Source organism: Peromyscus maniculatus, chromosome X (assembly GCF_049852395.1).
Source record: "Peromyscus maniculatus bairdii isolate BWxNUB_F1_BW_parent chromosome X, HU_Pman_BW_mat_3.1, whole genome shotgun sequence".
In the NCBI taxonomy this organism is placed as follows: domain Eukaryota; kingdom Metazoa; phylum Chordata; class Mammalia; order Rodentia; family Cricetidae; genus Peromyscus; species Peromyscus maniculatus.
Genome location: NC_134875.1, coordinates 26,802,739 through 26,825,276, shown reverse-complemented (window position 1 = coordinate 26,825,276; position 22,538 = coordinate 26,802,739). Strand labels below are relative to the sequence as shown.

At 40.7% G+C, this 22,538-nt stretch overlaps 1 protein-coding gene and 1 pseudogene across 9 annotated transcripts in view; both read right to left on the bottom strand.

The window, feature by feature from the left end:
- Znf280c (zinc finger protein 280C) overlaps window positions 1-14,246 on the bottom strand; it is a 64,129-nt gene extending 49,883 nt beyond the window's left edge. For 3 of the 9 annotated variants that reach the window (XM_076562417.1, XM_076562418.1, XM_076562421.1), the window contains exons 1-2: window positions 13,985-14,112; window positions 1,976-2,125 (exon numbers count right to left, since the gene is read on the bottom strand). In XM_076562417.1, the coding sequence (XP_076418532.1) occupies window positions 1,976-2,114 (139 nt within the window). In that variant the 5' untranslated portion in view covers window positions 2,115-2,125; window positions 13,985-14,112. Of the gene's footprint in view, window positions 1-1,975; window positions 2,126-11,127; window positions 11,255-13,984 lie in introns of those variants that run through there. The other 6 variants (XM_076562424.1, XM_076562419.1, XM_076562422.1 and 3 more) reach the window with 3 other exon arrangements.
- Window positions 14,247-16,927: 2,681 nt separating this feature from the next.
- On the bottom strand, window positions 16,928-17,279 carry LOC121825807 (large ribosomal subunit protein uL29m pseudogene; annotated as a pseudogene).
- Between the last annotated feature and the right edge of the window lie 5,259 nt (window positions 17,280-22,538).

The window sequence follows — 22,538 nt, the reverse complement described above, 5'->3', positions numbered from 1 at the left end:
CCTCCTGAGTGCTGGGATTAAAGGCATGCACCACCACTGCCCAGCGACAACCTAAGTTTGATGCCCAGGACCCAAATGGTAGAGAGAGAGAAAACCCCATTTCTACAGGGTGACCCCTGACCTCCACTCACATGCCATGGCATGCTCATGTACATGTACTCTCTCTCTCTCTCTCTCTCTCTCTCTCTCTCTCTCTCTCTCTCTCTCTCTCTCTCTCTCTCTCTCTCACACACACACACACACACACTTTCTCTCACACTCTCTCTCTGTGACACACACTCTCTCTCACATACACACACACCCTCTCTCTCCTCACATACACGCATCCTCTCTCTCACACACACTCTCTCCCTCACACACATACACTCACACACACACTCTCTTTCACATACACATACATACTCTCACACACACATATACTCTCTCACACTCTCTCTCACACAAACTCTCTCTCACACACATGCACACTCTCACACACACACATATACTCTCTCACATACACTCACACCCTCTCTCTCTCTCTCTCTCTCTCTCTCTCTCACACACACACACACACACACACGTGCGCGCGCGCGCACACACACCCACGCACACACACCCACGCACATTCTCACACACACATATACTCTCCCACATACACTCACACCTTCTCTCTCTCTCTCTCACACACACACACACATTCTCACACACACATACTCTCTCACATACACTCACACACCCTCTCTCTCTCTCTCACACACACACACACACACATATACTCTCTCACATACACTCACACCCTCTCACACACATGCACACTCACACACATGTACTCTCTCACACTCTCACACACACACCCTCTCTCTCCTCATATACATGCATCCCCTCTCTCACACACACTTTCTCTCTCCCTCACACACATACACTCACTCACACACTCTCTTTCTCACACATACACTCTCTCACATACACACACATTCTCTCACACACACATCCTCCCTCTCATACACACACATATGCACACTCTCTCACACATATGCACACTCACACACACATACTCTCTCACACACACACACACACACTCTCTCACATACACACACCCCTCTCTCTCACATACACATACACCCACACACACACACACACACACACACACACACGCACTTTCTCACACATGCACACTCTCACATACACACACACTCATTCACTCTCTTTCTCACACACACACTCTTTCACATACACACGCTCTCTCTCACAAACACACAACTCTCTCTCACACACGCATGCACTAAAATATATGTCATAAAAACATTTTAAAAGTAGGATCTCTATCATATAAGGCCTAGAATGCAGTCAGGTAAACTTAATCCTTAGTTAATTTAATTATTTCCCCTTTTCTTACACATGATATTTTAACCCCTCACCTTCATTATTGTGTCCCAACCACATCACTACCATGAACATCTTAAGTTCTTACTGACCTTTACCTTACTTTTTTTTTTTTTTAACTTTTTCAGTGTGTATGTGTATGTATGTGTTTGTACATGCATGTCCACACCTGTGTGGGCATATATGCTTGTAGAAGGCCCAAAGCATCATGATGCTGGGGTTTTCCTCAATCTCTCTTCATTCTATTCACCAAGGCAAATTAAACCCAGAGCTGGCCGATGAGTCTAGAGTCTAGCCAGTCACCTCCCTCCAGGGATGCCCCCTGTCTCTGCTTTCTAAGAGTTGGGAGTAGAGGAAGGCTGCCAGTGCCAGTTGGCATTTACATGGCTTCTGGGGATCCAAATCCCAGTACATGTGCTGGCAGCTTGTATGGCAAGTGCATTCATTGCTCAAGCATTTCCCTAGCCCTACCTTGCTTTTCATTTAAGCTCCGTACCGAACGTATACATCAAGTACTAAAAATAAAACAATCACAGGTTTTTCCCCACTCAAAAACAACAAACAACAACAAACAACCATCATATGAAAGTTCACTGAAATAAATGCTTACTTGAAATGGCTGGTTTAGAACTTGATATCTCTCCAACAAAGATCAATTCATCATCATCATCTTTATTCTGAACTTCTTCTACTTTCTGCTGCCATGGTTCCAACTCTTCTTCTTCACATTCCATGAAAAGTTCTGCCATTTTTGAATTATCTAATTTCCAAAAGGAGAGAAACAACCCTTATTTTCAAAAGGGAAAATACTTTTTTGTAATAGGAAGTATGCTAATTAAAGATAAACTTTAATAATCCTAAAGGAAACTACTGAATAACTGAATAACTACATAGCATATATCGTAGCAAGAATAAATGGAGAAAACAATCTGTCATATCTAAACTAGGAGCTCAGTGTAGTGGTGTAGCCCTGCCACTGTACCTACCCTTCATTCAGGAGGTTGTAGTTAACAAGATGGCCAGCCTGCTCTACACAATGAAGCCCTGCCGAAAAACAAAGCTAGTACAAAATGGCTAAGCAGCTAGAAGACTGGGGACAGCAGGTGAGTTGCAGGCGCCAAAATTTTCTTTTTGAGATGTTTGCTTTGCATATATAGATGTTTTGTTTGCATGTATGTCCGTGCACCACATGTATGTGATACCTGCAAAAGCTAGAAGAGGTGAGATCATCTGGAACTGGAGTTTTTTTGGCAGGCATGTGGGTTCTGGGAAACAAAGTGGGGTCTTCTGGAAGAACAACCAGTGCTCTTAACTGATAAGCCATCTCTCTAGCCCAAGGTGGCCAAAAATTTAAGATTAAATCCAATCAAACTAAGTTCATGATACATGACTAGGATATGATTATACATACAAGAAGGATATATAATCATTACCTGAAACAAAAACCCACCACTTGTATTTTTAAAAGGGATATAAAGCAAGAATAAGAGGCAATTAGATTGGAAGAAGGAAAATAATGCATCAGATTCAGAGATATTAGGGTATAGAACAACGAAAAATGAGCTACTAGGATGAAAACAGGGAAAATGGAGAAGTTTATTCTACTCCAGGCTAGAGTAGACATTTCTCATCTCAAGAAATTAAACAAAGGATGTACTGCAAATACTACCAGTTCTGCATAATCACACAGCTCATAACAAACATTTTAGTGCCTCCCTCCTTTGGGGTTGTTGTTTTGGTTGTTTTGCTTCTGTGGTAGGGATTTTCTATGTAATTTGGGCTGTCCTGTCCTGGAAGTCATTATGGAGCCTCAGACTGGCCCCAAACTCAACTGTCCTGCCTCAGCCTGAGTGCCAGGATTCCAAGTATGTGCTGTCCTGCCAGCTCAGTGCCACATTCTTAAAATATGGAGATGAGCTAGGCATGGTAGTGTACACCTTTAGTCCCAGCACTCAGGAGGCAGGGGCAGGTGGATCTTTTTGAGTTCAAGGCAAATCTGGTCTACACAGTGAGTTCCAGGCTAGCCAAGGACCTGTCTCAAAACAACAACAACAACAACAACAACAACAAAAAAAATGTCTGGAGAGACGCCTCAGCAGTTAAGAGCACTTGCTGCTCTTGCAAGAGGACCTGGGTTCATATCTCACCATTGACATTGGGGCTCACAACTACTTGTAACTCCAGTTTCAGGGGATTTGACCCCCTCTTTTGATCTCTGAGAGCACAAGGCAAGTACATGGTGCCCATACATACATGCAGGCAAAACACTCATGAAGCAAAATAAATAGATAAATCTTTAAAAATCTATTAAGAAAAAAATAACAAAAATGGATATGGATAACTAACTAATAAGCACCAAAAATTTTAGGAAAGCTTCTAATGTGAAAGACCGAAGCAATAAAACAAATTAGAAGACTGTGAAAAAAACAGATAATACACATGGGAGGAGAAAATATTAAAGACTACATAATGAGAATCTTCTAGAGATTTGACAAAATTTAATAAATAGGGGCTGGAAAGGTGGCTCAGTGGGTAAAGGTGCCTACTGCCCCAGGCTGATGACCTGAGTTCAGTTCTCTGATCCCATATAAAACAGTGGAAGGTAAAAGAACTCACAAAAGGTATCCTCTGACCTCCACATGTGTGTTATGACATGTGTGCACACACACAATATACACACACCAATAATAAAATTAAATTTAAGCATAGAAACAATAACATTCAGAAAATGATTAAAAAATAAACCAGGTGACATTAACTAAATGTATCCTAAAAGTAAAAGTTGAGTATATGTGGAACTGAAACACACACACACACACACACACACACACACACACACACACACACACAATAAGTAAGTAAGTAAGTAAGTAAATAAATAAATAAATAAAATGCCTCAGCCTCCCAAATGCTAGAGTTACAGGCATATGCCCCCATGCTCAGCTAGAAACAGAAATACAATTTTTAAATGTACAAATTCATCTAATGAAAACTCCAAAAAAACAAAAAAACAAAAACAAAAACGAATAAAAAAAAAAAAAGGCCAGGGATGTCTCTCGGCTGATAGAGTACTTGTCCAGTATGTACAAAGCCCTGGATTCAATTCCTAGCACCATATAAACCAAGCATGGCAGCACACATCTGCAACAATCTCAGTATTGTAGAGATGAGACAGAAAGGTCAGCAGTTTAAGATCATCCTCAGTGTTTCGTGAACATTTTTTCCTGAACAAAAACATGTATGCACCCAGACAAGGTGTCCACTCACTCCAGACAGGGAACCAATGGAACGCAAGTGTAATTTGGTGAGCCAATGAAGTTTTTTAAAATTAGCATACAAAATATTAGATAGCAGTACTACTGTGTTTTTTCAAACTATGTGTATTTAAGTAGACTCTCACCCCTCCCAATTTTCCCAATTACCCTGCGACCCCTGCCCAGCCACCACCCCCCATTTTCCTCTTATGTTTTATACATCCTTTTGCACACTCTCCTCTCCCCATCTCCTTCTTCATCACCTATTTAACCCTCTCAGTCTCCTTGGCTGGCCTAGCAGTGGCTATGTAGATCAGGCTGGTCTTGAACTCAATCCACCTTCCTCTGCCTCTGCCTATGGAGCAGTGGGATCAAAGGCACATGCATCTGGCCTCTAGAGTTTTTTTAGTTGGGGGTTATTTACAAGCTCGTGAGCAACTTATGGAGGGTGGCTTCACCACTGAAGAACAAGACTCTGCACCTAGCAAGCAGTCTCTTGAGGCCCCTCCCCTCATGCAAAAGCTTTCTGTCTGTTTGGAGACAGGCATGAACCCTTCCCCCAGAAACAACTGCCTGTAAGTCTTGAAGAGCGTTGGGGCCCCTGAACCTGTTCCCCTATTAATTGTTTACAAATCTTGGCCAGATCTATGGCCTCTGAAGCTCATTCCCCTAGTACTTATTGTCTAGAACACCATCAAGCCCTCTTCTTGCCAAGCTGAACTGTGCAACTGTTAACAGTCTAGAATTCCTTGGGGCGGGGCGGGGCCTCAGGAGCCCTCCTCTTAGCCCCTCCCTTGTCAACTTCTTTGTTTTACACTTATTTGTGAGGGCATCACTCAGTAGTAGAGGTTGGTTCTCTCCTTCCACCATGTGGGTCCCAGGGACTGAACTCAGGTCATCAGGCCTGGTCCCACTGAGACATCTCTCGTTCTCAGTCCCATCAATATTTAATTGCCTACAAATCCTTGGGGGAGGAAGAGGCCTTATGAGCTCCTCTCCCTAGCATCTTTCTGCCTATAAAACTTTGGGGAAGGATGTGGCCTCACAAGCCCCTCCTTTATTTTATTTATTTTTGTTTTTTTGTTTTTTTTTTTTTGTTTTTTCGAGACAGGGTTTCTCTGTGTAGCTTTGCGCCTTTTCCTGGAGCTCACTTGGTAGCCCAGGCTGGCCTCGAACTCACAGAGATCCACCTGCCTCTGCCTCCCGAGTGCTGGGATTAAAGGCGTGCGCCACCAACGCCCGGCGCCCCCTCCTTTAGTAACTGTTAGCTGTCTATAAATCCTTGGGGTCGGAGGTGGGTCATAAGCCCCTTTCCCATTCTGTGAAGAAAAGTTAATGGATCCAGTTCTGTGGGGGTCTCCTTCAGGAAATCATAGTGGATGACAGTTCAAGAAGGTGAAGGCTATTTGTCATTCCTAGAGAACACAGTGTTCCATAACACTTGGCTAATTGTGGTAAAGTTACAGTCTAGCCTGGAATACATGAGACCCTGGTTTAAAAAAAAGAGGGCATGCAAGATGGCTCAGTAGATGAGGATGCCCATCACCAAGCCTGACCACCTGAATTTGAGTACCAGTACCCCACATTGTAGGAGAGAAATGACTCTGACCAATTGTCCTCTCACCTTATATGCTACATGCCTGCACACACACACACACACACACACACACACACACACACAATGAGAGGAAATAGAGGGCGATCAGAGGAAAGTGCTCAGTGGATACAGTACTTACTGTATAAGCATATGGATCAAAGTTCAGATCCCAGAGCCCACAAAAAAGCTGGGCAGATGACCTGGACAGATGGTTCATCAGTTGTTGACTCCCCATGGGAGACCTTACCCTTTTGGAGGAGTGGCTAGTGGGGGAGGTGGAGGGAGTAACAGGAGGAGGGATGGGGAGGGGGAACTGTGGTTGGTATGTAGAATGAAATGTTTAAAAAAAGAAATACATAAAAAAGAAAAAATTAAAAAAAAAATTTTGAATTTTTTTTTTCAGCTGGGAGGTGGTGGCACATGCCTTTAATCCCAGCACTCCTGAGGCAGAAGCAGGCAGCTACATAGTGAGTTATAGGACAGCTAGGACTATATAGAGAAACCCTGCCTCCTAAATTTATTTATTTATCCGCGTATTCATTCATTCATTCATTCTGGGATAGGGTTTCTCTGTGTAGCAGCTCTGGCTTTCCTGGCGCACTATAGAGCAGGCTGGCCTCAAATTCAGAAATCTGCCTGCCTCTGCCTTCAGAGTGCTGAGATTAAAAGCGTGCATCACCACCGCCTGGCTAAACTATTTATTTATTTTTATTATAATTACATCATTTCCCTCTTCCCTTTTCTCCCTCTAAACCCTCCTATATATTCTTCCTTGCTCTCTTTCAGATTCATGGCCTCTTTTTCATTATTTTTTGTTTATACACACACACACACACACACACACACACACACACAGACACATTTCTAAATACCTGCTTAGCCTTTATAATGTTACTTATACGTATGATTTTAGGAGTGATCATTTGCTACCGAAGAATCAAGGCATCTATCATATGATCAAGCTCTACCACTACTTGGCATATTCTCATACGACTTGACATTCTTCTCCAGATACTTGCCCCCAACTCTTATTTAATTGAATATTTCTCTATCAATAGTGTAAAGATATATCCTTGAATATATTATTTCACATATTATAATTGGAAAAAATATGTAATAACATAGATATATCTTATTTAGGAATCATTTTGAAAATTGTGATGATGTATACCAAACCTAAAAATTAAAAGTTATCTTTGGGGATGAGTAGTCAACATTTCATTTCTACCTTACATTTGTGTGTGTATGTGTGTGATGTATGGGCACCTGTGTGTGTCCATGAGAACAAGATCTCAGGTGTCCTGCTCTGACACTCTCCATCTTATTTCCTTGAGACAGGATTTCTCACTGAATGTGGAGCTAGGCTGGCTGCCACTTAGCTCCAATAATCCACCACTCCCTGGCCCCCTATACCCATGCTAGGATTGCAGATGCCAACCCTGCCACACCTAGATTTTTCACCTAGGTTCTGAGGATTTGAACCAAGATTCTCACGCTAGTGCAACAAGCACTCTTATCCAAGAGGCCTTAATCCATTTACTCACATTGTTATTGTAGATCATTCACTTTTTATTATATGGGTTACTTTAATCAATCTAAGTAAATCTAAGTAAACACTAAATGGGCCCACCTGTCTCTCAGCAATCCTATTAAAGAAGGATTATCAATATAAACACCATTCATGGTCTGTCGAGAAGGCTCAGCCAGCAAAAGGCATTTGCTATCAAGCCTGATGACATGTTTGATTCCCAAGACCCATGTTGTGGAAGGAAAGACCATCCCCAAGCTGTGCCCTGACTGCCATGTTTGCAAGCACACACAAAAAATAAATGTAATTTTAAGAAGCCATATATACTAGTATCAATTGCAGAAACTATTTTTGTTGTTGTTGTTGCTGAAAACAGTTGTCTTTATCCATCAAATTGAAGAACCAACTAAAAACAAGCACATGGGGGGCTGAAGGTGGTTAAGAGCACTGGCCACTCTTCCAAAGGACCCGGATTCAATTCCTACGAAGCACATGGCAGTTCACAACTGTCTGTATCTCCAGTTCCAGGGGATCTGGCATCCTTGTGCAGGCAAAACCCCAATGTACATAAAAAATAAAAAATATCTTAAAAAAAAGAAAACAAAAAACAAAAAAAAGCACATGATGCCAATCAATTTTTTTTTAGTTCAAAATAATACCATGAAACTTGACTCTGAAATCTTTGGTCTAATTTCAATCTTGAACAAACTTATCATATAACTCCTGACAACGTAACAAGTTAGGACTTAGAAAATAAAGGTGCTTAGAAAATCAGCTGCTGAGACTGCTCACGATGAAGGTAAATGCTGCTGTCTGAAAACCTTAGTTTGAGAAAGGACCAACTTCTCTGCAAGTTGTCCTCTAATCACTGCATGCATGATGTGCCATGCATACACTCATGGGCGCGCACATACACACTCACACCTGCACACACAAATACACAATGCATAATAAAAAATTAAAATAAAAATACATAGTACTAGGGGCTGGGGAGATGGCTCAGTGGGTACGAGTACTTTCTATGCAAACATAAAGACCTAACTCTGAAGCCTTAGTACCATGTAAAAAACTAGCCATGGCTGCTCACAGCTGTAACCCCACCCCAAATAGGGACTATTAAATTAAATGTACACATCATCTAATTTATAGTAATATATAGTGATAACTCACTTTCCAAAGTTGGTTTACTCCTGAGTGAATGTAAATTTAGCAAATAAACTGATAAATATTTTTTTTTTGTTTTTTCGAGACAGGGTTTCTCTGTGTAGCTTTGCACCTTTCCTGGAACTCACTTGGTAGCCCAGGCTGGCCTTGAACTCACAATGATCCACCCGAGTGCTGGGATTAAAGGCGTGTGCCACCACCGCCCGGCTTTTTTTTTTTTTTTTTTTTTGATACAGGGTTTCTCTGTATAGCTTTGCGCCTTTCCTGGAACTTGCTTTGTAGACCAGTCTCACTTCAAAATCAGAGATCCACCTGCCTCTGCCTCCCGAGTGCTGGGATTAAAGGCGTGCGCCACCACCGCCTGGCTAAATATTTTAAGCAATTACTACTTGAAAAAATAGGATGAATTATAGAATTAGAAATAAAAATTAAAAGGCTACGTAAAAACGGGTAATTATCCAGCCATGTTTTAGTAAATCTGAATTTCAATATAAGTGACATCTTTAACTATGACTTATTCACAATTCAAAAATAAATGTTATTATTACTATAAGAAAACACATATAAATGTTTTGCTCATATATATTTTCATCATTTTTTAGCTGAAAAGTAACAGAAAATTACCTAAAATTCTTCATAGATTAATTTATTACCAAATCCTCATTATGCTCTATACTCTAGGGAAAAATACAGAATAAAACATGGTTCTATTCTTCACAAATTTACAATCTATTTGGGCTTCTATTTTTATGGTGTTGGTGGTCAAATTTCAAGCTTTACATGTGATAAGTTAGTGCTTTTCCATAAGCAACATCCTGCAGCCACATCTGCACCTTTTAAAACAGATGTTACATTAAAATGATCAAAAATTTGAATAGCTTCATTAAAAAAGAATTTCAGTTTAAGTCATATCCTGAATTTTCATACCATATACTCTACAAATTTTCTCTAAAAATTAAAAAAAGTCTTGGTTATAGCTAGATGTGGTGGCATTTCAACTGTAATCCCAGAATTTGAGAGGGTAAAATCATGAGTTCGAGACTGGGATAGGCTATATAGGAAGCGAATGCTATTCTGAGCTACATAGTGAAACCCTGGCTTGAAAAATCAAGAGCTAGATATGTAGCTCAGTGACAGGGCATTTGCTTAGCACACACTAGAGCCTGAGTTTGATTCTTTGGATTGAGAGAGGAAAACAGACTGTCTCAGCTCCTAAAATGCATTAGCTGTGTTAGCCAGATGGCTCAGTGAGAAAAGACACTTGCCACTGAGCCTGGTTACCTAAGTTCAATTCCTGGAGTCCCACATAATGGAAGGAGAAAACCAACTATACAAGCTGTCCTTTGACTTCCACATGCATACTCGAGCACACACACACACACACACACACACACACACACACACACACACACACACACAGTATAAAAATAAGTAAATGCGCTGGGCGGTGGTGGCGCACGCCTTTAATCCCAGCACTCGGGAGGCAGAGCCAGGAGGATCTTTGTGAGTTCGAGGCCAGCCTGGGCTACAGAGTGAGATCCAGGAAAGGCGCAAAGCTACACAGAGAAACCCTGTCTCGAAAAACCAAAAAAAAAAAAAAAAAAAAAAAATTAAATGCCTTTGTTTATATTTTCATTCCTTTCTCTCCTCTTCTTTCCCCCTCTCCTTCCCTTTTATACTGTCTCTCTTTATCCCTCTGAACAGGGTCTTGTTATGTAACCCTGGTTGGCTTGAACTTGTAATGTACACCAGGCCAGCCTTTAACTTGCAGTAATTTTCCTGCTTTTGCCTCCCAATGCCAGGATCACAGGTGTGCAACACCATGCCTGGATGTGTTTCATTTTTATAAGTACAAAAAAGAATACCATGTCTAATTTTTTAATCAAATAGCTGTTTCTGCAACTCTTTCACCTTTATGTAAATTATTTGTGAATTAACTTAAAAAATAAAAAAATTAAAGTGGCCCACTGGACCCAGATGGTACATAGTGATGACAATATTTCCCAATAAAAATAACGGAAATACCCTTTAATATAAAACTGATTTGTAGAGATTGAATTTTAAAAGTCTAGATGTACATTTTTATTCAAGTCACAGAGTAAATCAAGTCTTCCTAAACTGTTACTTATAACAATCTAACTAAAAACCAATTATTTTTCAAATTGTATGTGTGTGTGTGTTTGCATATGCCGTAGCACGTGTGCAAGTCAGAAAACAACCTGAAGAAGTTGGTTCTCTCCTTCTACCATGTGGGTCCCTGGGATTGAACTCATATTGTCAGGATTGGTGGTAGTTGGTAAACCATCTTGCTGGCTCCAGAAAAACAATTAATTTAAAGTCCTCTCTAAAGCATAAAGAAACAGGAAAGAATTAGTACATACAAATTGATCTCTAGTACTCCCCCCAAATTTTGTGTGGTCCTAAATGTTCTCCTAGAAAAATAAGCAGAAAAAAGGCAATGTAGTGGTAAAATGCTTGGCTGAAAAGGCCAGTCTACATTGAAAAATGTAACAACTGGGCTGGAGAGATGACTCAGAGGTTAAGAGCACTGGCTGTTCTTCCAAAGGTCCTGAGTTCAATTCCCAGCAACCACATGGTGGCTCACAACCATCTATAATGAGATCTGGTGTCCTCTTCTGGCCTGCAGGCAGAACACTATACATAATAAATAAATCTTAAAAAAGAAAAAGGAAAAAAAAAAGAAAAGTTTAATTAAAAAAAAGAAAGAAAAAAGAAAAATGTAACAACTGGAGGAAAGAAGTTGAACAGGAAAAGCTGAGGTTTGGAACTCTTCATCAACAGGACTTTTTCAATACTAGCCTTCAATTTTCAACATACTTAGATGCAGTTATTATTCAAATGCTAAAATGTACAAACATATAAAGTCTTCAAAATGTAGACAGGGGCCGGGCGGTGGTGCATGCTTTTAATCCCAGCACTCCCGGGAGGCAGAGCTGTCTCACCACCTCCTCCAAATGTAGACAGGGGCTGGGCGTGGTCGTTCATGCCTTTAATCCCAGGACATAGGAGGCAGAGGTAGGTGGATCTCTGTGAGTTCCAGGCCAGCCTGGTCTACAGAGTGAGTTCCAGGCCAGCCAGGGTTGTTACACAAAGAAACTGTCTTGAAACAACAAAACAAACAAACAAAAACCAAAAAAAAAAAAAAAAAAAAAGAAAAGAAAAGAAAAAAAATGTAGAGAGGGGAAATTGAATAATATTTCTTAAAACTTTTAGGTGACCGTCTTACCTATCTTTCTCTAGCACTTTGAGATGCCCATGAATAAAAAGTGAGGTATTATTTAATGAGTTGAACCTTAGGTGAAAGTCAGAAGGCACTGGTTCAAGAACTGGTTCTAAGGGGACAGGCCTGGTGGCTCTTTCTTGTAATCACTGTATTAGGGAGGCTGAGCCAACAGGATCAAGAGTTCTGGATAGCCTTAGTTACATATCAACTTCAGCCTCTGCTACACGGAACCCTATCAAATAACAAAAGCAAACAAATGAACAACAACAACAAAAAAAACCGCGAGGGAGGTCAAGGAGATGGGCTCTGCAGGTAAGGGGGCTTGCAGCCCCAAACTGATTATCAGCGATCCACCCTCGGGACCTACACAGTAGGAGAGAACTTAGCACTACCAAGTCGTCATCTGACCTCCAAACTGTGGTGTGCGCATACCTACACACCTACACACACGCACACCAAAAAAAAAAAAAAAAAAAGAAAGAAAAAAAAAGAAAAAAGAAAGAAAGAAAGAATATAAACAAATGTAATTTAAAAGAAAAAACACCACAACTGGTTCTATTTACGGACCACATAACTGCTTGAGGCTATTTCTTCACCTTTAAAAACCGGTCTTTAATACTTCATAGCCCTGTAAAAAGAGCAACATCAACACGACATTCAAATGCTATGATAATCGCATTTGCACAAATATTAAAGCAAATCACACAGATCTAACTGAATTTTATTAGCAAACTAGCGCCTTCATAGATTCGGTATTTTTTTTCTTTTTTTTTTTTACATAAGATGGCTTGAATTTATACTGTAACTCTCAAAGCAAGACACCTCACAAATACCTAGATTTTTGTAGTTTAAAACTGTTTTTAGGTATCAAATACCGTTTTAGAGACACTAAAACTCATAACCCAACCCCCAAAACAAAACCAACAAATCCAAGCCCCCAAATCCTAAAATCCAACCAACAAAACCAACAATTCAAGCTCATAGATTTAAAAGAAAAATTAGCAAATCTTCCAAACAAAGAGAGATCTTTGGATAATCTCCCACATTTGGAAGAAACTGGTTCCATTGATACTGAGATGTCTTCCTGAAAAGAATTCAAACTTGAGGTGCATTGAGAGGGACTCCCATGTCTGAAGCAGGTTTTTCTCCTCCGACGAGATGCTTGCCCCATCGCTAATAAAGCCCTGCAGTGCTCACTGATGGAAAATCGTGTATCTAAGCCCACATCTGTCCCCTCAGGGCTTTTATCCTCTAGAGTCTAGACAATAACTAAATAGAGCAAGATTTCTGTGACAGAGGAGGGCAGCCCCTTTGGGAAAAATAAGGGTACCAGCACAGAAAAACTATCGAGGGTCCTGGGAAAGGGGTTGGGCAGAACCAAGGGCCTCAGGAGCCTGAGGCTGCAAAGTTCAGATTGGCCCACCAGCTTTTCCCAGGACTGCAGAGACCAGCGGATGGGAGGGTCTCGTCGCTATCCAATGTACAAAAAAGCAGACTGAGGGGGATCTCAAGAAAGCAAAGCCAGAAAGGTACGGAGGCCACCCAGCCTCCCGGGCCTTCGGTAGACCTCGGCCCATGTGGTCCGACCCGCAAGGGGCGCACGCACATTTCAGGCCTTGGAGGTGGCCACTGGCGGGCACCGCGACCAGCCCCAGCTCCGCGTTGCCCCGACGACCTTTCCCAAAACCCTCTCCTCCCCGGGGCCGAAACAAGATGGTAGGCCACGGGCCATCGCGCCGCCGGGTCCCCAATCTCCAGGGCCATGGAGACCCCAGCAGCGTGCCACGGCCGCTGCCCTGGCCTCAGAGGCGGGGAGGTGCGGAGAGGCTTACCCACAACGCTGCAGGACGTCCGGAGCTCAGAGAAGGAGGAGGAGCGGGAGCAGGCGGAGGAAGAGAAGGAGGAGGAGGAGCAGAAGGAGGAGGAAGAGGAGGGGAGGAGCAGGTGCGGGGGGAGAGGGGATAAGAGGAGGGGAGGAGGCCGAGGCGGAGGAAGAGCGGAAAGGGAGGAGCGCGCAAACACTGGGTGACCGCCGCTCAGATGGCGGCGGCCACAGCCACCCCGACTTCCAGCGCCAAAGGAGCTACCCTGAGTAAACCCAGACTATAACAATGCGCACTGCCTGATGGGTAGATCGCCACTCCTAACGTGTACATCCGGGCACCTTTTTGACAATGGTGGGTGCTAACATGTGCGTCGCCACAAGCAGCCTCGAAGGCTCTGGCGCTAGACAGGGGTACCCGCCTTGGGAAAACGGAAGGGAGCGGCGGGAACACTGACCCCCTTAATTTGGGCTGCATACTGTGTCTGAACACACGCAAATAGAAATTCTGAGATCTCCCGGTGAATAAACATTTTTAAAGATACTGGACTTGATACACTTTCCACGTTTTAACAGAAAAGAAACATCAAATCGACTTAAGTCATTGACTGATGGCATCTACCACGTTTGTATCTTTCAGGTTTTAACAGAAAACAGAAATTAAGTCGATTTATTTAAGTCATTGACTGATGGCACCCACCACATTTGTTTTAAACACAATTTTGTTTTCCTTTGTCCTCTTGTCGTATAGAGTCCTATAGTTATATAGTTCCTTTTAATTTTTGTTTTTGTTTCCTTCGGGGTTTCTTTGTGTAGCCATGCTGTTTGGCTGCCCTGGAACTCGCTTTGTAGACCAGGCTGGCCTCGAATTCAGAAATCCACCTGCCTCTGCCTCTGAGTGCTGAGATTAAAAAGCATGTACCATTACGCCGGGCTTTTTAAAAATATACAAGAAAAACACTTGCCAAAATACTGCTTAAGTGATCATTTTCTAAACCTTGTCTTTTAAATTTTAAACAGTATTTCCTATCATTCCTAGCTTCTGTTTTGATGTGGGCAGGAAAAAATTAAAAAAGGTAAAATCTGCAACCCAAGCGATTCTGCTCTTGGTACCTCCAGCAAGTAAAATAAGAATTTCGGTCCTGAGAGATGGCTCCGTAGGTAAGGGCCATCCCTGGGACCCATAGGGTAGAAGGAGAGAACAAAATCACTCAAGTTGTCCTCTGATCTCCACATGCAACCCGTAGCAGGAACACGAAGCACACACACGCATACGAATGTGCACTACATACTGAGTTCCCTCTGTAAAACATTTACTTTTTTTTTTAAAAAAAAAAACAAAGACTGCTGCTTGTCTCTAAAAACCTCAAAAAAAAAAAAAGGTCTCAAACATTCAGTTTAGGAAGAGGCAGTTTGTATGATACGTCAATCAGAAGCACAATGTCAAAAAAAAATTTTAAAGAAAAAAATTAGTGCTACAAAATACATACCCAACTCCATTTGTGTGTAGGTAGGATGGCTTAATTTATCCTTACATTTTAGCCAATAAACATTGCCAAGCAGCCAAATAGCAAATTCTATGTGGTCTGAAGAGAATGGCTTTCTATCTATAATTCTTAGTGGCAATAGCATAGTTTTTAGATTAAAAACTACTTATGTGGATGAGCATGCAGCAAGCTATTTCCAATGAAGCTTAGCAACATAATCTTTCAGTTGTCATTTTCGCCAAGGTTTGCCTCTTGACTAACAATGAAAGGTCCAGGAACCCTCAGAGGAATTACGTTACAAGACTATCTTGAGGGAGTAATGAGTACCAGGAGCTACTTGTAAATAATTTCCTACCCTCGGGCTTCATTCATATCTGCTGCCACTTTTAAGTCAGTATTTGCAAAGCCCCTAAAGACTTGGCTTGTAAAATAAACTAGGGTCCATCATTCAATTGCTGGAGTCATTCTACAGAGGAAACCCAGTATGTATTTCTGTATGCTAGTGGAACATACCTGAGTCTCAGTTTGATCAAACAAATCATAAGAAAAATATTTTCAGTACAGTTGGAAGAGTATCTGACTATTGGTTATTCATGCTACTATAATTGCAAAAATATTAGTATAATAGTGATATCATTCTGTTTAGAGATCTTTGAGAACCTTTCCTATCTGAACCAACATGATTTGTAAATATTTTCTTCTGTTCTGTAGTTTCTTAATTTATTTATTATGTATACAGTGTTCTGCCTGTATGTATCCCTGCAGGCCAGAAGAGGACATCAGATCTCATTATAGATGGTTGTGAGCCACCATGTGGTTGCTGGGAATTGAACTCAGGACCTCTGGAAGAGCAGCCAGTGCACTTAACCTCTGAGCCATCTCTCCAGCTCCAGTTCTGTAGTTTCTTTTATTGCTTCCTAGAAAGTACCTTTTGAAGTACCATCATCTTTAATTTTGATGAAACATAATTCACTGTTTTCATTGTTATGTTCATATCATAAATAAGAAACCACTGCCTAATCCAAACTCATGAAGATTAAAGCCTATGTTGCCTATTTAATATTTTATACCTTTAGAATGTGAGGAATTTCCCCCTTCAGTTTTTGTACAAGTTTATATTAAACATTGGGCATATTCCCTTGATACTCTCCTAAGCATCCGATTTTCACCTTTTCCCTCTTGTAAGTCCCTCTTGTCACCATTAACACTTTTACTTTTATATTCATGCCATATATACATCCATTGCTCTAACTAATTAACTAATTAATTTATCAGAGATGGAGTCTTATTGAAGTCAATCTGACCCTAAACTCACTATGTAACTGAGGCTGGCCTTGAATTTCTGTTCACTTTCAGGAATATGACCATTTAAAAATATTATTTATGCTGATTCATGAATATAGGCAGTCATTTATCAACTTTTAGGGTGTTCTTCAATTTTTTGTTTGTTTCTTTGAGATAGGGTCTCAGTACATAATTCCTGGATGGCCTGGAGTTTGCACTGTAGACCAGTCTGGTCTCAGATTCACAGAAAACCACCAGACAGTACTTGACTTCCGGTCTTGAGAGAGATGTGGGAACTTGGCCTGGAGAATTTTTTCTTTTTTTTTCTGTAAACTTTTCTTTCTTGCTTCAATGTGGGCTTGTTTCTCAAGTCTCAGTCTGACAAAGTGATCCACATAAGGCATCTTGAAGAACCATTTCCTGTTGTATCTTTTATTTAGGTACCACTACTTGAGTTTGTGCCTTTTCTAACCGCTCTGGACTTGGCATTGGCAATCTCTGTCATTTGGGCTCCTACTCTAAAGTAAGAAGCATGTTTCTTTACTTTACAGGGACATACCAAAGTTTATGTAGGTCTTCATTACTTTTGTTCCTTAGCTGCTGGCAGGTCCATGAAGCTCCAGATTTGACCTTTTCTTCCCCCCAGTTCTTTGGGTCATCAAAAAATTCTTCTAGTCCTTTCCTTGACAATGTGGTATGAGTAATTTACACTGGAGAAAAGATGTGACATGTGGTGTGTCCTTGTGCAACAAAATAAGAGAAAACCCGGAACTGGTGGGGGCCTTGGGATTTACTAGGGAACCCGCAGCCTTCAGGAATGCTGAGACTCTTCTACAAATAACCTTTTTTTGTTTGTTTTGTTTTGTTTTGTTTTTTGTTTTGTTTTGTTTTTGTTTTTCGAGACAGGATTTCTGTGTAGTTTTGGTGCCTGTCCTGGATCTTGCTCTGTATACCAGACTGGCCTTGAACTCACAGAGATCCACCTGCCTCCGCCCCCCAGTGCTGGGATTAAAGGCGTGTACCACCGCTGCCCGGTGTTCATTGAGTTTTTTATTGAGCTTTTCAATTCTGAGATTTTTGTTTGGATTTCATTTTTGAGAATCTCTTCTCTTTATTGAATTTCTCATCCAACTTGTCAAATTTCTTGTCCAGGTCTTGAGTTGAATTGTTTCCTGAATCTATCTGCTCACTTGTGTCTTCTTTGATACTATGATAGCTAATAACTTTTAATTCTAGGCTTTTGAACTTATTAGTTGGCATTTCAATTATTTTGATATATTTGAACTGAAATGTTGAAGCTTTGTAATATTATAATATTAACATTATCTTGGTTTTCATATTTTTTATATTTTTATGTTATGATTTTTCCATCCATTAGGCTGAGTTTTTCTCTGGTATTGTATGGAGATCCTCCAAGTGATCAGTGTTCTCTTCAGGCCTTAGTCACCACTATTTCTCAGAAGGATAAATGCACATTGTAACAACAATAACAGTATAAAAAAAGCACTACCATCCTTTATGTTGAGATTTGATTAGTTTATTCTAGGTTTTTGGATCATCGTTTTTCACTTGGATGTGTGATATTCTAGCAGACAGTACTTTGCAGGAGAAATTATGTGGGGGATGCCATCCTTCCAAATTAAAAAGTATGATAGTTGTAACAGTCTAAATATGTTGGAATTCACTTAAAAAATGAAAGCCTGAGCTAGGCAGTGGTGGTGCATACCTTTGATCTCAGCACTCAGAAGGCAGAGGCAGGCGGGTCTCTGTGAGTTTGAGGCCAGTCTTGTCTACAGAGCAAGTTCTAGGACAGTCAAAACGACACAAAGAAACTCTGGGAAAAAAAAAACAAAAACAACAACAACAAAAGGAAAGGTTGAATGCATTTGTTGAAAAATTTAGGGTAAGTCTCCATCAGGATGTATCCTATACCTAAGGAGGACTGAACCACACCTGAAAGTTCTACGGTATTCATTATATCCATAAGGTTTCTTCCTAATTTTTTTAAAGATCTAATTATTTTTATGTTCATGTGTGTTTTGTCTGAATGTATGTAAATGTACCACATTGTGCCTAATGCCCATGGAAGCCAGGAGAGGGCATCAGATCCCCTGGAACTGGAGGTACAGACATTTGTGAGCTGCCTGCCATGTGGGTGCTGGGAACTGAACTCAGGTTCGGGAAGAGCAGCCGTGCTCATAAATGCCGTGCCGTTTCTCCAGCCCATCCCCGCAGTACTGATCCTTTAGTGTTTAGTGTTGGGTGGGATGAACACTTCTATTGAAGGCTTTTCTGACAATTGATCATTTCTCTCCAGTATGGATCCTGTGATGTTGAATCTGGGATAAACTCTGGTTGAAGGAGTTTCTATCTAGTAGGTTTTTCTTATGTTTTAGGACAGTAGTTCAGACTTGAGGCTTTATCACATTTCTTTATATTTGCAGGAGTATTCTCCAGTATGAGTTCTGTGGTGTCAAAAATAAAGGAAGTTCAACCACTAAAGGCTTTCCCACAGTCATTACAGGTATATGGCCTCTTTTTCGTGTGAATACTCAGATACTGTTAAAAGCCAAGCTTTGAGTGACCTTGCCACATTTGGTACATTCACAAGGATTCTTTGCAGTGTGAATAAATTGATGTTCAAAAAAGATGAAAATTTTGGTATGGTAGTCGTGTAATTTCTAGGCTAGCCTGGGCTATATAGTGAGTTCCAGGCAAGACAAAGCTACTTAGCAAGATCTTGTCTCAAACAACATAAAAAACAAAAAAGCGAAGTAAATTGTCAATGAAGGCTTTACAAAATCAATTACATTCATAAGACTTCTCTCTAATAAGAATTTACTGACTGTAAAAAAAAGGGGGGGCAATATCTGAGTAAAAGCCTTTCCACAATTAACTGAATTCATAGTGTCCAATATAGATACTATCCTGGTAGTCTTAGTTGTAGATGGATTTTTATTTTTCTTTGGGCCACTAGCTCACAAAAATGACATGGAGGCTTATTATTAATATGAAAGCCCGGCCTTAGCTTAGGCTTGTCTCACTAGCTCTTATAATTTCAATTAACCCATTTATTTTAACCTACATTCTGCAGCATGGCTCGTTATCTCATCTCTCCGTAGTGCCCAAGGTACTTCTGCCCTGTCTCCTGGTGTCTCTGCCAAGCCTCCATTTTTCTTCCTCTTCCTCTCTTTTCCCGGAAGTTCCACCTATACCTCCTGCTTAGCTATTGGCCATTCAGCTTTTTATTACACTAACCACAGCAATACATCTTCATGCAGTGTACAAATACCCCACAACACTTAGTAAAGACTAAGTCATCATTGAAAGTTTTTCTACATTCATTGTATTTATAAGATTTCTCTCCATTTTGGATTCTCTGATGTTGAATGAAAAATGTGTTCTGAATTAAGGCTCTTTCATGTACATTACACTTCTTCTCACAGTGATATTTAGCAAAGTATGTATTTTAACTGGGGTTTTTATTTCTGTGAAGAGATACCATGACCATAGCAACTCTTAAAAAGGAAAACATTTAATTGTGGCTGGCTTACAGTTTCAGAGGTTTAGTTCATTTTTGTCATGGCAGGAAGCATGGCAGCGTGCAAGCAGACATGGTGCTGGAGAAGGAGCTGAGAGTTTTATATCTTGATTCACAGGCAGCACAAGTGAATGCCACACTAGGCCTAGCTTGAGACTTCAAAGCTGGCCCCCACAGTGACACACTTCCTCCACCAAAGCCACACCTACTCTAACAAGGCCACACCTCCTAATAGTGCCACTCTCTATGGGCCAAGCATTCAAACACATGAGTTTATGGGGCTCATTCCTATTTAAACTACCACAGTATGAGTTCCAACTATACACTTTTCTACCTTCATGACTTCTGTCTAATTCTGATTAGCTCATTGATTTTCAGTGCAGAGGACACTATGATTACAAAGGCATTGTCCTAATGATTACATTCCAAATTTTTCTGTCTGATATGAACTATATGGTGTTGAACATTAACTGATTAGTCAGTGAAGAACTTTCTCATTTGTGTTACCTTTCTCTTCCTTAGTATACTTTGGTTGGAAGACAAAGACTGACCAGATGTGGTAGTTTGAATGAGAATGGTCCCCATAAGTTCATATATTTAAATGTTTGGCCCCCAGTTGGTGGAACTGTTTGGGAATCATTAGGAGGTATGTCACTGGCTATGGGCTTTGAGGAGTCAAAAAGTTCAAGGAATTCCCAGTTAGCTCTCTGCATCTCAAGCTTGTGGATGGAGAGATAAGGTCTTACCTACTACTCTAGCATTACTCCTGCTGGCCTGATGCCATGGGACCTGCTGTGATGGCCATTGACTGTAATCCTCTGGAACTGTGAGCACCAATTCAAACACTTTCTTTTATAAGTTATCTTGGCCATGGTGTTTTGTCATAGCAACTGAGAAGTAACTAAGACATCAGATAACTTATCCAGTATATGTAGGGTTATTATCTGCTATTAATGTTCTTTTATTACTAAAGGCTTTCCTACAACTTTATTTCCAGAGTCTCTTCTTTGGGGTCTCCTGTTTGATCTGAATAACCACCACATCTCTGGGCCTCTGTCAAACTAAAGTTCTCAGCATTAGCCATTTTGTTTCTCGCTCTTTTTATTCCCTCATATGAGCAACAAGTGCTCTAAAGCACTGAGCCACCTCTCTATCCCTGAAGCAGTAGTTTTTGTTTGAATTTAAATATTTTTGATATTATAATACAATTACTACATCATTTCCCCCTCCTCCCCTTTCCTCCCTCCAACCCCTCTCCTGTACTTGCTCTCTCTCAAACTCACAGTCTCTCTTTTAAAAATGTTTTTGTTGAGCCAGGCAGTGGTGGCACACGCCTTTAATCCCAGCATTCAGGAGGCAGAGCCAGGTGGATCTCTGTGAGTTCGAGACCAGCCTGGGCTACAGAGTGAGTTCCAGGAAAGGCACAAAGCTACACAAAGAACCCCTGTCTCGAACCCCTCCAAAATGTTGCTGTTGTTGTTGTTGTTGTTGTTGGTGGTGGTGGTGTGTGTGTGTGTGTGTGTGTGTGTGTGTGTGTGTGTGTGTGTGTAACCCTTGTATGGAGAAATCAGGGGACAACTTTGGTTTTCTCCTTCTATGTCATGGGTCTTAGGGATTGGATTCAGGTTGTCAGCCTTGGCAGCCAGAACCTTTACCTGCTGATCCACCTTGATGCTCCCACCCCCCATTTTTAAAACTAAATTGCCTATATTTCCTCTTGTAGGAGTTCTTTTAATAGTCTTAATCATACTTTTGGGCTGGAGAGATGGCTCAGAGGTTAAGAGCACTGACTGCTCTTCCAGAGGTCCTGAGTTCAATTGCCAGCAACCACATGGTGGCTCACAACCATCTATAATGAGATCTGGTTCCCTCTTCTGGTGTACAGACTTACATACAAACAGAACACTGTATACATAATAAATAAATAAAAAATCTAAAAAAAAATAGTCTTAATCATACTTTCATAATAATAATTTTCAAACATTTTCTCTCATTGTGTGGCCTTATTTTTACTTGCTTGCGGGTATCCTTTGAGTCACAAACATTTCTTTTTTATTTTGATGAAGCTCAACTTAACTGCTTTTTCTTTTATGCCTTTGATATCAAGTTTAAAGAGCTATGACCTTACACCAGGTCCAAGTAACATATCTATATTTCCTCTTGAGATATGTAATTCTTATATTTAAGTCTTTGGTCTATTTTATATTGATTTATGTTTGTATTAAGGGGTATGTTACAAAATCTTTCTTTGT